The sequence below is a fragment of the Lycium barbarum genome, chromosome 3 (assembly GCF_019175385.1).
Source record: "Lycium barbarum isolate Lr01 chromosome 3, ASM1917538v2, whole genome shotgun sequence".
NCBI classification, from domain to species: Eukaryota; Viridiplantae; Streptophyta; class Magnoliopsida; order Solanales; family Solanaceae; genus Lycium; species Lycium barbarum.
Window position 1 is genome coordinate 16,881,309 of NC_083339.1, and position 15,719 is coordinate 16,897,027.

Genomic DNA, 15,719 nt, shown 5'->3' on the forward strand with positions numbered 1-15,719 from the left:
AATAGCATTTCTTCGTTTAAATAGAAAATCAATTTCTAATTTGTTTTGTTTTAAACTTGTAAAATTAATTTAATAATTAGAATTAGAATTATCCAAATTAAAAGTTGATAAAAAATAATAAGTACTTTACACCTTTAAATTAATTGAATTAAAATTGAAAGTATCAACCAATGCTTAAATATTGCTATTATTTTATCTCAAAGAGAGGAAAATAGTTTTCTTTTAAACAAGTCTTCTCTTTTAAAAAGTATTAATAAATTTTCGTAACAAACACGAATATAATAAAGTTTTAGATACGGAGCACAAACTATAATGTTATTTTAATCGTATTTTGAACATAGTATGTGTGTGTGTATATATATATATATATATATATATATATATATATATATATATATATATATATATATATATATATATATATATATTATATTATATTATCACTATCTAAACACAACTACATATACATAGATACACTATAATCCGAAGTGTTGGGCCCGTGTGCAGCACGGGTATAGGCCATCTAGTTCTTTTTAGAAAATGTCAAATCTGTTTTGTCGTTTTTCTTTAGTTTTCTAATAATAAAGACAAATAATATTAGCAAATTTCATCATAAATTATAAGAGTAGATATTTAAAAAATATTGTACAAAAGCATAATTAATGCGTAATTATCTATGCTTCTTTATATCCTATACTAGTTATGGCAGGCCCGTGCTAAGCCCGGACCCAAACTCAAAATATAAGAATTTATCGCACTTTTTTCGGCAGACAAAACTATAGGCATAAAACAATATGAGTTTAACCCGCAAGGATTTTGAGTAAACATTCTAAAAAAGTTACTATTTCTTTTTTAGAAGGTAAACAACTATTATGCCTTATTACCGTTACCTAATGTACAACAATCGTCAAAAGAGACAATTCCATTGCACAATTTCTCATTTATCCTGTTGACACTCAATTTTGTCTCACCTCTCCTCCGAAATACCTATTTACGCTTCTAACATTTTTGAAAAAATTAAGAAATATATATTGTACTTTTACTGTAATTATCAGCTTTATTAATACAAGCATTTCATTACTCTTACTACCGTTATCATTATTATTATTATCATTATTATTATTATTATTATCATTATTAATTATTATTATTATCATTATTATTAATTATTATTATTATCATTATTAATTATTATTATTATTATTATCAAATTATTACTATTATTATTACTAACTGTTATTAATTATTATTATTCTTATTATTACCATTATCATCGTCATTATTATTATTTTCATTATTATTATTATTATTATTATTATTATTATTATTATTATTATTATTATTATTAGCATTTATTACCGCTATTCGTTACTGCTATTTATTATTAGTGTTGTTATAATTTGCGTTTCAGCATTTACCACCTTCTGCATACGCATCGCGTTTTTTATTTCGCACTGTTAAATGATAGCGTTTATTTATTGTTAAAATATTATTGCACGGCTATTACAGCATCATATAATTTTATTATCTGAGCCCTAATAATTACATATTTTGTATCATGTAATATTTTGTCACACTCAGTATATGGTTAATTAAAATGGGTCTTTATTTAAATTTAGAAGCCAAATTATTTCTTGCACTCAGTCCGTATTTTTGATTTATCTGACCCAAATCAAAGCCCAATCAACTCATAAACATCTTGGACCAGCCCATATTTTGATTCAATTTTTTCAGACCAGTCCATGTTAATTTACCAGCCCAAATTTTAGCCAACCCGGTCCATTAAATTAGTCGGACCCGACCCGATTTCTTTCAGAATAAAGGAAACCCCTCCTGTTCTCTCTCTCTCCCTTCTCTCCTCCATCTCCCTCACCCGCCCCATCTTCCTTTGTCCCCTCTGTCTTCTCCACCTCTCCTTGTCTCCCACGCTCACTGCCATCCCCATCCCCCTATTCCCCACGCGTATATTTCAACACAACACAAAGAAAAATCCTATAAAGGGTGGCGTTTTGAATCGGTCTAGAGGGTTTTTTTTTTGGGGATTCGGAGAAATAACAGAAATCCCCCATAGACAATATTAGTTCTTTAGCAGTATCGTTTGATATTGAGTCAAAATCTACATCATTTTTTGTTCTGTTTTACCCTTGGCATCTGTTGGATTCGAGGGTATATAAATTCGGGATTCGTAGCGTTTCAAAGAGATTTGAAGTGTTCGAGGTTATATCGAAACCCGTGCCTCACTTCGCTGCACCCGAAGAAGGTAATTTCCCCTTTCCCTTTTACTTTCTGTTTTATCTGTGTTTTTTTCTTAATCGCTATGTAGGTTTAAAACAGGCTGATTAGTTAGATTAGTTTGGTTAAATGGATAGTCTGTTTGTGTGTTGATATTAATCCGGACTTAATTAGTTTGTATGATGGTTTAATTATCGAGTTTGTCTCTGTTTGTGTAATTACATGTATTAGGTGTGATAACTTGGCTTTAATTGATTCAAATGTGTGAGTTTAATCATGCTAGTGGGTTTAAGTTGCGTGTTTTTATACAAATTTGGTTAATTAGTCAGTAGGATATTCGAACTTGTTTAAGGGTTGTTGTTAGGTCATGCATGATTAGTAGTCGAATCTGTGGCTGATTTCTGTTTGCTTCTGATTATAACACAGAACTGTTTAATGTTATTTAGTAATGACATAGTAATATGGAGGGCTGAAATTGTAACAGAGAGAAAGCATATCCAGTTTGTACTATGACAAAAACATCAGTGATGGTTTAAGATGTCGATGTGTGTTTTGCCTAAACTATTAAGCATATGTTTGAGTAGTCCCTAAGTTTGAATATAAGGCATGTCTTTGTGTGCCGAAATTGGTCATGCCCTTTTCTTTATCTTTTGTGTCCATGGTCTATCTAATGCTAGCTTGTGTGTGCCGGCATGTATTCGTATGTGTGTTCAAATTATCCTATTTAAAGGAAAATGAACCTGCTGGTTTCTCTTGTTTGAATGTCATTAATATATTTAAACTGAATAAGTATGAGGCCCTATGTTAGTCTAGGATGCAACACTGGCATGAGCATATCAAGAGTGCATGTTTGTTTGAGTAAAGCCTCTTCCTTTTGGTATAGTTTTTAATAATATCTGGTTTTATATGTCTGTATAATGATTATGTGTAATTATGTTGTTGGTTTGCCAGTTTAGCCTTGTTGTTAGTCTAAGGATTAGGAGTTTTTGCTTTGTTTAAATTCAGCATGATGTTTAAGTATTTATATATGGGTCGATGATATAATGAGGTCATTTTGCTTTAAGTTAGCAACAGTTTAGTGCCAGTGTCAGTCTTGTATTAGTATATCTGGTCAGTTGCTAAGTATGTTTAGTTCTGAAATTGCATGTACGTGTCCAATGTTCATGATGTTCCTTAATAATCTTAGCTTAAGCACTCATGTATGTTTAATGATGAATCAGTTTAGTTTTAAGACATAATTATTTGTGTAGGTACCTTATGCCTCTATTGCTAAGTAGCTTCAATATTAGTTTAAATACCTCCTAACTTAGCTTAATCATTTGGTTATTGGCAGTGCGTTTATCTTAGTGTTGATGATTGTCATCTTATCCTTTGGGGTTACACATCCAAATAAAAGGGGATTAGAAAGCATATAGGAATATGATCCTTAAAGCATTAAGTTCTAAGTCTTTTGATATTGGGTGCTACTGCTAGCTTAGATATTATTTTCCATCTATATCTAAGGACCAATGTAATAAATGATTAGTTTTAAAATGCTTTCCATTAGTTGATCCTAACCAAAGCATTGGTCAAATCTGAGCCAAATCTACTAAGTTGGTGTCTTTACATGTTAAAAAATAAACTTGAAATGGTTTGGGAAATATTTAGTATATTTTATTTGGGCTTGACTTCATTTAACTTGACAAGAATTATTGCAACAGTCCTGTATTGAGTCAACATGCTTTATTACAGTCCTCTGAATGAATATTACAGCCATGCCTAGGATTTATGGAAATTCCTTAGAAATTGTGCAACATTGGGAAGACAGGAGCAAAACCTTCCAATATTAGCCTTCTATACATCTTTAAGAATGTGTATACATAAGATATACCAAATATACATGACATATCCATAATTTTTTAATTTGTTTTTTTTTTTAGTTATACTTTTTTTACATGTTTAATCTTATTTGTCGATTAGATACTAATCCTTTTCTTTCCATTTTTTATGCATGACCATCGCGTACGAGTCCGAGGGACTCGTCATCTTCCGCATTCGGTGTTGGGCCAAAGCCCAACGAAACGTTATCCCTTTCTCGTCCAGCTCCTGTCCACAACAAAAAAAAAAAAGAAATAGAAATCAGATTCTGGGCCAAGCCCAATAGCGTGAACAGTCTCAATAGTCTTAGAAATGGGCTGAGCCCATACCCATACAGCAGCAGCCAATCCGCAACCGCAACATATAAGATTTATTGGGCCAAAGCCCAATGGCATGAATAGTTTCGCAGCAGTTGGGCCTGAAAAAATGGGCCAGATCCATTCAATCTTCTTCCCTCTACCTTATTCTATTGTTGTGTATTTTTTTTATTTTCTTTGTATGACTAACCTTACCTTATTTTATTTTCTTAACTTAGATGAATCTTAATGAATTAGTAGGTTTAGTTTTAGTAATGGGTAGTCAATCTAAGAAAAACTAATAATTAGTTCCGTAAGTTTCATTTTCTTCTTTTATATTAAAGTTATTTGTAGTATTTATAATATTTACTTTTTTAGGATAATTGATTTTCAATAGCATGAAATTCATATTTTTTAGTCAAAGGGATCATATTTTATTATCTTGGGAATTTTAAAACGCCACTAAAGAATATTTCGTAAACATCTTTTAAGGTTTATCCCAAATTATGCATATTTCAGTCAAATGTAGTTAATGAAACATAATCTTGTTTGTACTTCTAAAATGCAAAGCCAATTAATACATCATCGTTAGAGTTGCTTCAAATATTTATTAAAATATTTCACAAACTCGCATTTTTCTTCTACTTATATATTATATGTAAACCTTATTTCAAAGAGTGTTATTATTTAAAGCCTTAGCTACATTTATAAGTTTATTTTAAATGACATTTGAAGTTTCCTTTCATGCAAATTATTACATTTTTACAAATCTTATTCTAAATAGCATTTTTTATTTAAAGCCTTAGCAACTTTATAAGTTTTATTTTAAATGGCATTTAAAATCTTCTTTTTTTTGCAAATTGTTATATTTAAATCCTATCTTGAGCAACATTCTTGTATTTTCCGTAAAACCTTAACAACCTTTCTTAGCCTTTTTTTTCTTAAAATTTCAAAACGTCTTATTTAGCATTAATTAATTAATCTAAGTTTGGCCGGATAGCCGTAGTTAACGGATTCTAAAGGATGCCTAACCCCTTCCCTTTAGGATAATATAGAACCCTTATCTAGAATCACACTGGTTAAGCAGACTATTAACGGAGGTTTAGTTAGCTTTACCTTAGTTAATAATTAGGTGCCCTAATTCACCTTAAAATCAATTAGGTGGCGACTCCTTAAAACAAAACAATTTAGGAATCACCAATATGTTGTACTCTAATTTAACCCGTTTAAAATGGGGTATGACAGCTTGACGACTCCGCTGGGGACTATAGGTTCTAACCATAACAAACTTAGGTTAATAATTAATTTGTTGGATGTTTGGTTGTTTTTCGTTATTTTTGCCTTTATTGTTGCTTTATTTGTTTCTCTTATGTTCTTTTAAGTGATTGTTTTATTATGTGAAATTTTCTATGTAATAATATGTTACTGCATTCCGTTCATATTTCCTCCATTCCTGGAAAATTCACACAAATTCACACACTTAAAGCGGTTTCGCGGTTCGTGGCCGTGCACTACTAAATTACCCTTTAGTTGGATCGATCTGGTGGATTTAGTCGATCGGCGGTGCAGTCGATGGCCACGGACTTTCCACCCCCAAGTTGTCCGCTTGGGTGGAACCTTGCGTCATAGGAAGCCAACTCCTAGTCAGCCTAAGATAGAGCTAAACCAAAACCCTTTTAAGGACATGCACGAGCCTAGGAGGCTTAATACCCAAGGTGTATTAAGTCCATTAGTCAGCCTTGTCCAAATGTCCGAGTGGGTCTATGATCCCAAGCGACGGTCATCATGTTATATGTATTGATTTGAAGGATAAACATGTGTGTTATATGGACCGTGTGCTATTTAGGTAGAACTAACCATTTGTGAACGCAGGTAGCCATGAGTCAACACAACATTTACCCGATGTTTAGCATGGTTTTGAGCGTTCCTCCTCAACTAAAAGCATGGTGGATCGAATTGGGTGACTACAGACAACGGGTAGTACGTGGAGCGTTGGGGCATTTACTGTCTTTGATGGATATCCCACCGTGTAGAGACATCATCGAGGCAGCAACTGTGTTTTGGGACGAGAAAAGGGCCGTGTTTAGGTTTGGCAATAATGAAATGGCTCCATTGTTAGAAGAAATAGGGGGTATGTAGAAAATGCTGCTTTGTTACGTAAGAAGAAAAAATGGCAAAATTGTGGCATGATTATTCCAAAAGAGCCTTCACCAAAAGAATTGGTTGACATGTTCGGATTTAGGAAGGGTAAAGGCGTATAATGCTTACAAGGGTCTGCAATACCGCTTGATTACTTGTATCATAGATTTGGCCATCAACGGAGTTTCACCCATCATCAAGATGAATTCTTCTCGCATGACTCTTGGGAACAAAAACGATGCTTTGCCTTCGCAGTATGTTTTTTGGGCACTATGGTATTCCCTAAAGGGACAACAAGAGATATTCACACCCGACTCATTACCGTAACGGAAGCTCTATTTAGTGGCATTGAAGGGAAGTACTACACAGTGGTCCCCATGGTCGTGGCAGATATCTACCGAGCATTAGGACGTTGCAAGCACGGCTACAAGCATTTTGAGGGATGCAACTTGCTTTTACAGATTTGGTTGATGGAACATCTTCAAAAGGTTGACAGAAGTCTAGCACTTCGAAAGCCGACAGGTGAAAATCACATTCTGGGACATGTTCCAGGCGCAATTGTGACTAATAGAACATTCGAAAAGCCAAATTGTGTAGAAGGGTGGGTAAGATTTCTCAGCCATTTGAACGATGATTCAATTCAATGGATGTTCAGTTGGTTTCCATCTGAGGGTTTGGTATTTCGTGTGAAGATCGTGCCGTTTTTAGTTTTGATAGGACTTCGGGGCTTGCAACCTTACACCCCACTGAGAATTTTAAGGCAATCTGGAAGAAAGCAAAACATACCTTTAGTGGCAGACATGGATCATTATCGAGCCGACTACAAGGAAGGAAAAATTCCTTTTGCAAAAGAGGTTATCAGCATGTGGAAATCAAGGGCAACTATGAAAGTAGATTCAATCGAGCCAAATAGATACCAAGCTGGATGCGAGGATAACTATCTGGAGTGGCTCAAGAGCAACGAAGGGCCTTCCTCATTTTAATTAGATTATGAAAGTCAAGTAGTAATTGTAATAATTTCTTTACATTGAGATTTCAAATTCTAAACACTGTATGTTTTGGGGCCTTCAATTAATAGCACATTGGGATGACATATAATTGCATATTTTATCCTTCAAATCCGCGTTAGGCCCACCTCTGGCACAAAAGAGGTCCTTTGCATAATAGGTCGCCCTGTATCTTCTTTTATCATGTGATTTGTTTGCTACGCAGTATGTGTTTTGTTTGCTATGTAATATGTGCTTCTTTCAACGTTGTTTGCTAAATGTTCACATTATTTTAAGCAACAATCATTCGCACCATACTAACACAGTTTTTTTTTCTTTTTATTCTTTGAAGGTTTTATTTTACTTTTATTATTCCCCCAAGGTTGATTCGTGTTGACTGCGAACTGGCAGACCACCCATACTTCACGAGATCAAAAGCACGAGCATCCGGCGATATGAATGATTCAGGGGCATCCGAACAAACTGGCTTAGGACTCGTCGCCCTTCCAAGAGACGAACCTGAGGCTTCAGGAGGGGGAAATGATGAACTCAATGCCCAATTGTTGCAGCAAATGGCCAATATGCAAACCGAAATTGAGCGACTGCGAAATCTCACCAACATGTCCATCACCCTGAACGCTCCTCACCCGGAACACAGAACAAACACAACAATTCCACCGTCCTTTTCGCCCGTCGATTCACCCGCTCCTCAGCCCTCTCCCTCAAACCCTCCACTTTACACAGTCCATCCAAATACTACCAACCCCCAACCAACTAACCAGCAACAATCCACCTCGCAACAATCGAACCCACAACAAGCCATTCCACCCCAGATCCATTCGCAACCAACCATCCCGCAACAAACCATCCAGCAGCAAACCACCCCGCAACAAACCAACATACAACAAACTACCTCACAGCCAAACGACCCGCAACAAGTCAATCTCCAGCAAACTAACTTTCAACAAACTAATTCGCAACCTTTCACTACTCCCTACATTCCTCAACCTGCAGTTACCCAAACTAACCCATATACTCAAAACTACCAAGCAGCTCAACACACACCACTAGCACACATTGCTAGCCATAACACGCGGTATGTGCCAGAAGCTCAGCCTTTCACTACCCAGGTACAGAACTTGCAGCATCCAGAGGTTGACCCTTATGAGGAGTTGGAAAGGGAAGCCAGGGCAAGAGCGGACGAGGATGTGGCAAAAGAGCTTCGCAGTCTGAGGGAAGCAGTCAGAAATATTCAAACCAACAGAGGATGTGAAGGACTTGAGTATGAAGATCTGTGCATTCATCTCGACATCGAGTTACCTACCGGATATAAAGTACCGAAGTTTGACATATTTGATGGGAAGGGAAACCCTCGGGCTCATTTGAGATCATATTGCGACAAGCTTGTCGGAGTGGGTAAAGACCAAGCTATCAGAATGAAACTATTTATAAGAAGTCTAACGGGAGAGGCACTTGATTGGTACACATACCAAGACCCGCAAAGATGGCACAATTGGGGAGAGATGGCTCAGGAATTCATGGACAGGTTCCGGTTCAACACCGAGACTGTCCCGGACTGATTTTTTTTTATGAAGCTGGAGAGAAAATCAACAGAAACCTTCCGAGAATACGCTATGCGTTGGAGAGAGGAAGCCGCAAAAGTCCAGCCTCCAATGGCAGAGAGTGAGATGACGATGCTTTTTGTACAATCTCTAAAAGATCCCACGTACTACGAGAAAATATTAAGCGTCATCGGACAGAAATTTTCTGAAGTCATCAGGATGGGGGATTTCATTGAAGAAGAAATTAAAACAGGAAGAGTTACAAATCTTGCGGCCTTGCAGGATACAAGTAAGGCTATTCAGGCAGATCCTTCTAAAAAGAAGAGGGACGGAGTGTCCCCAGTCATGGCTATCCAGGATCGAAGTCCAAACCAAAAATTAACTCACCAATACCCTTCACCCCAGCCTTCATACTACAGCCAATACACCCAAACACCTCAGCCTTATTACTAACCTCCACCTACTCCCCTTCTTGTTTACCATACTCAACCTGCATACTACTCACCTCGAGCCCCTTCCTATCAAAGCCCATCACAATACCGGCCAACCTACTCACCACAACCCCAAAACCAATCACCAAATCGCCCAAAATATGCACCCAGACCGCGCCCAAATGTCGAAAGAAAACCAACCAAGACTTACACACCGTTAGCTGAACCCTTAGCCCAACTGTACGAAAGGTTGAGAATTGCAGGGATACTCCTGCCGATCCAGGGAAGAATTCCTAATCCCCTTCCTGGGTGGTATGACGGGACCAAACATTGTGCATACCACTCAGGAGTTACTGGGCACGATACCGGAAATTGCCTTGCTCTCAAGGACAAAGTTGAAGCTTTGATCAAGGAAGGGGTCATACAGCTTAAAGAAGCTCCCCCAAATATAAACGACAATCCGCTGCCCAATCATGGCGATGCAAATGTGCACATGATTACCATTGACGAAGATTGCAATTTGGAGGGGACTATCGTGTCGGTTAAAGGAAGGGAGAAGGTTGAATCGTCGGCTTGTGTTGCTCCAGTAATCACGGTTCAAACGAGGGCCCCATTTGAAGTGCTCACTCCAAGGCCTAGGATCACGACCTTAGTTGCTCCAGCACCTCCTCGCAACACCAAAGCGGTCCCTTGGGTTTATCAGTCCGATGAAAGGGACAAAGCGAAAGGAAGATTGGTGGTGGAAACCGTTGCGGCCGGAATGACTAGGTCTGGACGGTGCTATGCTCCCGAAGAGGTAGCACGAGGGGCGCCAAGCAAGGAAAATGGCCTGAAGAAGACTGTTACCGAGGCCGAAGTCGAAGAATTCTGGAGGAAAATTCCAACCAAAGAATACTCTGTTGTGGAACAATTGAAGAAAACGCCAGCCCAGATTTCCTTATTGGCATTGTTGATGAATTCTGAAGCTCATAGGAGTGCTCTAGCGAAAGTACTGACGAGTTGCCACCCGAGACTTCCAGCGAGAAACTGACAGCTATAGTGGGGGAAATCCTTGAAGCCCACCGGGTTTCTTTTCATAATGACGAGTTGCCACCCGAAGGTTTGGGGCATAACAAAGCATTGAACATCACCATCAGATGCAGGGATAAGTTCATCTCCAAGGTGTTGATTGACGGAGGTTCAGCTGTGAATATATGTCCTGTTACTACTCTACGAGCCTTAGGGATTGATGTCGGGAAACTCCGCGACAGTCAGGTCAGAGTCAAAGGTTTTGACGGAGCCCAAAGAGACGTTGTTGGAGAGATCGACTTGGCTCTGGAGATTGGGCCTGTGGAGTTCATGGTGGAGTTCCAAGTAATGGACATATCTACTAGTTACAACCTGCTGATAGGAAGGCCATGGATCCACATGGCTGGCGCGGTTCCCTCCACCTTGCATCAGAGTCTGAAGTTTGTTTGGAATCATCAAGAAGTGGTGATCCATGGAGAAGGCAGCAATTCCCTCTACCCGGAAAGCTCAGTTCCTCTTATTGAAAGTGTAGAAAGGCTAGACGGATCTGTTTTCCATATCAAGGAAAATACGTGTGTTGCTCAAGCAAAAAAGGTGAAACTGCCACAGGTGCTTATGATGGTGGCATGGGAGATGCTGAAGAATGGCTTCCGACCCGGTCGAGGCCTCGGTTTGAACTTGAATGGAATTGTGGAACCAATTCAGCTGCCTGGGCAGAAATATACGTTCGGTCTCGGATATGAGCCCACTCCCGAAGAGATTGCACTGGCTAGTCTCAAAAGAAGAAGTGACGTTCCTTTGCCAAAGCCTGTTCCTCTCCTGAATCAGTCAGTTCTCAAAGCATCCGCTGCCCAAGCATCAGAGGGAAAACTTGAAGACAGCCTCCTGGAAAGTTTTAAGGGTCTATTCATTGCCAAGGAGGGAGCTGAATGCAACATGATTTCGGATGGGTGCTTTGAAGACCCGACTATCTAGGATGCAGAGCCTGGATGCCGTTTGAACAATTGGACTTGTACCCCGCTCCCGTTTCTTCGGGAATCTTGGTAGACAAATTGTATTCAATATTTAATGAAACAAACACGATTCGAAATTGAGGCCTGAATCGTGCCAATGCTTTTGTTATTTTGCCTCCAAAACTTTTGAAAGCTCAAATGCGAATTTCAAGCCCTGCTTTTACTTATATTTTCCGTCTTTGTTTAATTAATTTTTTTCTTATTTTTCAGTAATCAAATTAATAAATCTTCCGATACTGTGAATGTGACACATAATGAAATAAGCGAGCCCGTAGTAAATGCCGAGCAAGACTCTGAAGAGTATGAAGAGGATATGCAACCGGAAGGATTAACTAAGGATTTTGAATATTTTGAAAACAAGCCAAAGACAAATTTGGATGAAACGGAAATTATAAATTTGAGTAATTCAAAAATCATGATGGAAGTGAGAATCAGTGTCCACTTGACCCCGTCGCAGAGGGAAAAATTGATCAACCTTTTGAGAGAATATATAGATGTGTTCGCTTGGTCTTACGATGATATGCCAGGTTTAAGCACTGACATTGTTTCGCATAAGTTGCCTCTCGATCCATCCTGTCCTCCGGTGAAACAAAAGAAGAGAAACATTAAATCAAATTTGAGTTTAAAAATCAAAGAAGAGATCTCCAAACAATTTGATGCAAAGGTTATTCGCACTACAATGTACCCCACTTGGCTAGCCAATGTCGTGCCCGTACCAAAGAAGGATGGCAAAGTTAGAGTATGCGTAGATTATCGGGATCTCAACAAGGCTAGTCCGAAAGATGACTTTCCCCTCCCGAATATCCACATGCTCATTGATAATTGTACGAAGCATGAGTTGCAGTCTTTCGTGGATTGCTACGCGGGATATCACCAAATCCTAATGGACGAGGAAGATGCTGAGAAAACAGCATTCATCACACCTTGGGGAGTGTACTATTATCGGGTGATGCCTTTTGGGCTCAAGAACGCAGGTGCTACCTATATGAGAGTCATGACCACTATTTTCCATGATATGATCCATAAAGAGATTGAAGTCTATGTGGATGATATCATCATCAAGTCACGAAAGAGCTCAGATCATCTGGCGGATTTGAGAAAGTTCTTCGACAGGTTGAGACGATACAATCTGAAGTTAAACCCTGCAAAATGTGCATTTGGTGTTCCTGCAGGGAAGCTGTTGGGTTTTATCGTGAGCAGGAGAGGTATAGAGTTGGACCCCTCGAAGATAAAGGCTATTCAAGAATTGCTTGCCCCAAAGAGTCGAAAGGATGTGATGAGTTTCCTCGGTCGACTCAATTATATTAGTCGATTCATAGCACAATCGACGGTGATATGCGAGCCAATAATCAAGTTGTTGAGGAAGGATGCTGCTACCAAATGGACTGAAGATTACCAAAAAGCTTTTGACAGAATCAAGGAGTATTTGTCCAATCCACCTGTTTTGGTACCTCCAGAAGCCGGAAGACCTTTGTTGTTGTATTTGTCTATATCGGCGAACGCATTTGGATGTGTGTTGGGACAGCATGATGAGACGGGGAAGAAAGAGCAAGCAATATACTATTTAAGCAAGAAGTTCACACCTTACGAGGCGAGATATACTTTATTGGAACGCACTTGTTGTGCCTTGACTTGGGTAGCACAGAAGTTGAGACATTATTTACTTCAAATCAAATGTGGAGCCAGAATTTGACATTTATAACTTATGTATCCTAATTTTCTGAAGTAATTTAGTTATAAATAAATAATCTATACATAGTTAATGAACTTTTAAGACAAATAGATAATTTAACTTGTGCAGCGGATGAAGCTGCTCCTCTCTTAATTAGGGATTAGGGGGTTCGAACATGGATATGGAAAAAATCTTTGGAGGAAGCGCTCCCCCCGAATAGGCACGATACAGTGCGAATTATCTGGATTAATTGGGCTCAAATGCGGATATCGAGCACCAACCAGAAAACAAAAGAACATGAAAAATGAGGTAGGAGGTTCGATAGCTTTCAAAAGTAGACCTTAAAAACAAAAAAATAAAAAAATTGACTTAAATAAATAAGATTAGGACCTAAAAGTAATTAATTAAAAAGTTTTAAAAAATTTTGGAAATTATTGTGAGGACTATAAAAGTCCCAGGTTCGATAGTTTTGAAAAGTGGACCTTAAAAACAAAAAACAAAAAAAATGACTTAAATAAATAAGATTAGGACCTAAAAGTAATTAATTAAAAAGTTTTTAAAAAATTGGGAAATTATTGTGAGGACTACAAAAGTCCCCACATTTGCTCTTATATATAATAGTAATTATGCTATTGAATAATTAATGCGTAACTATCTATGCTTCTTTATATCCTATATTATGCTTTTGTACAATATTTTTTAATATCTACTTTTATAATTTCTATTTTTATCTAGGAGCTAGTATTTTCTTAAGGAGTGTACAAATGGTTAAGTGGACTCTTTTTTTGATCCGGAGGAAGTATTAGTTAGGAATAGGAAAGAACGGACAATTTAACTGAAGAACAAAATTATTAGGAGTACAAAAGAATCAACAAAATATTATAAATTAATATTGTTTATGTTTTATCATTAAATAGTCAAATATAACAGATTTCCTTAAAATCTTAATGTTAATATCTTTTATAATTTTTGTTTTACCACGAGTTCTTGGTCCTTTTAGTTGTTATGCATATTCTCGAGTTTTGAAGGTTGCAGTTATTTCTAATTTTTAAAAATTGATTGTAGACAAATTTCTCGATCATAAAGGAAAAAGACAACAAAATATATATCACAACACTACATTGCATCCGTAGCCATATGCCTAACCAGATTTTAAAAATCAAGAATTTAGAGAGTGACAATAATTACTTTGGAAGAAATACATTCAACGTTAAGATAGATACCACTGAGTATAGCAGGCTCCTTGATGCAGATAACATATAGCACAAATTATCAAAATTCAGCAAATATTGGGTAAGTAGTAATTATTGAACTTGAAAGAGTAAATATCCAATGGCATACCTGGAAAGAAATTGATCCATTTGAATATGCTGGAAAGATGACACATACAAATAAGTTCAACCAAAATATTATGGGAAAATAGCTACAGTGCACCCTATCGTTTGGTCGGATTATTTATAACACACTCAACCTTTACGCCCCCCTGGTCATATTTTTTGTGTATTTTAGACACCATTATCAGGTGATTACTAAGTAATCCCGAATTTTTTCCACTTAAGTGCGACACACGCGCCTTCAATACCAAATTCTTCTTCCATTTCCTTCTTCAAAGCAACTTCTTCTTCGATTTTCTTCTTCAAAGCAACTTGTTCTTCCATTTTCTTCACCAATTTGTAAATAATGAACTTAGATCTTTGATCAATAGGATCATCTCTCTACTCGAAGAAATTGCATTTCGTCACCTAAACAAAAGTTCAACCAATCAAATTCACTGTAATGCATTTTGAAAATAACGAAACATAAAAAAATAAAAAATAAAATCGTACACCATAGAAGGGGCATGACCAAAAATTTCTTCCAGTAATACCCCGTGATGACATCGTACCTTAAGCTTCATCTTTGGACTTCATTATCAATACAGAGCTTATTCAACTCTGATTTCACCTCTTTCATGAAGAACCCTAGACAGAAACTTCAGTGAAATTAGAAGAAATTTCAGTGAAATATAAGATATAAATAAAAGAGGATGTCAAAATTTACATAAAGATTAGCTTACCACTTGAATCCATTAAGTTAATTTGAAGGTTTTTTTATTGAAGTTCTAAGAAAAAATGGAGTCCAAATCGGGTCAATAAAGGGCAAATGAAAAGGAATTTATTTTTTTACTGTTATTTGCGCCACGTTCCAAAGAATTAGAGGTTGAGGTCAGTTCAATATACTTATCACGCGCTCATCGGTCGTGTTCTTACGTTCCATGCCACATCACCTGATAATGGTGTCTAAAATACACAAAAAACTATGACTAGAGGGTAATAGACCCCCGTAAAGATTGAGTATGTTATAAATAATCCGGCCAAACATTAAGGTGTACTGTAGCTATTTTCCTAAATATTATATATCCACTGAGACATAAATCTCACAAGATAAATTATGATTCTGAAAAGTACAAAAAACTAAAAATATAGTGAACCTTTTGCTGGAGAATATGCCAGTGCAATGTTGTAGCCTTTTTCTCTGGGTATG

General features: G+C 37.1%; 1 protein-coding gene across 1 annotated transcript; it reads left to right on the forward strand.

The window, feature by feature from the left end:
• Positions 1-1,833: 1,833 nt before the first annotated feature.
• On the forward strand, positions 1,834-7,691 carry LOC132630562 (uncharacterized). Its single transcript, XM_060346133.1, has 2 exons — positions 1,834-2,260; positions 6,258-7,691. Exon 2 carries the CDS (start codon positions 6,797-6,799, stop codon positions 7,505-7,507), a length of 711 nt encoding a protein of 236 aa, XP_060202116.1. The 5' UTR covers positions 1,834-2,260; positions 6,258-6,796; the 3' UTR covers positions 7,508-7,691.
• Positions 7,692-15,719: the final 8,028 nt, after the last annotated feature.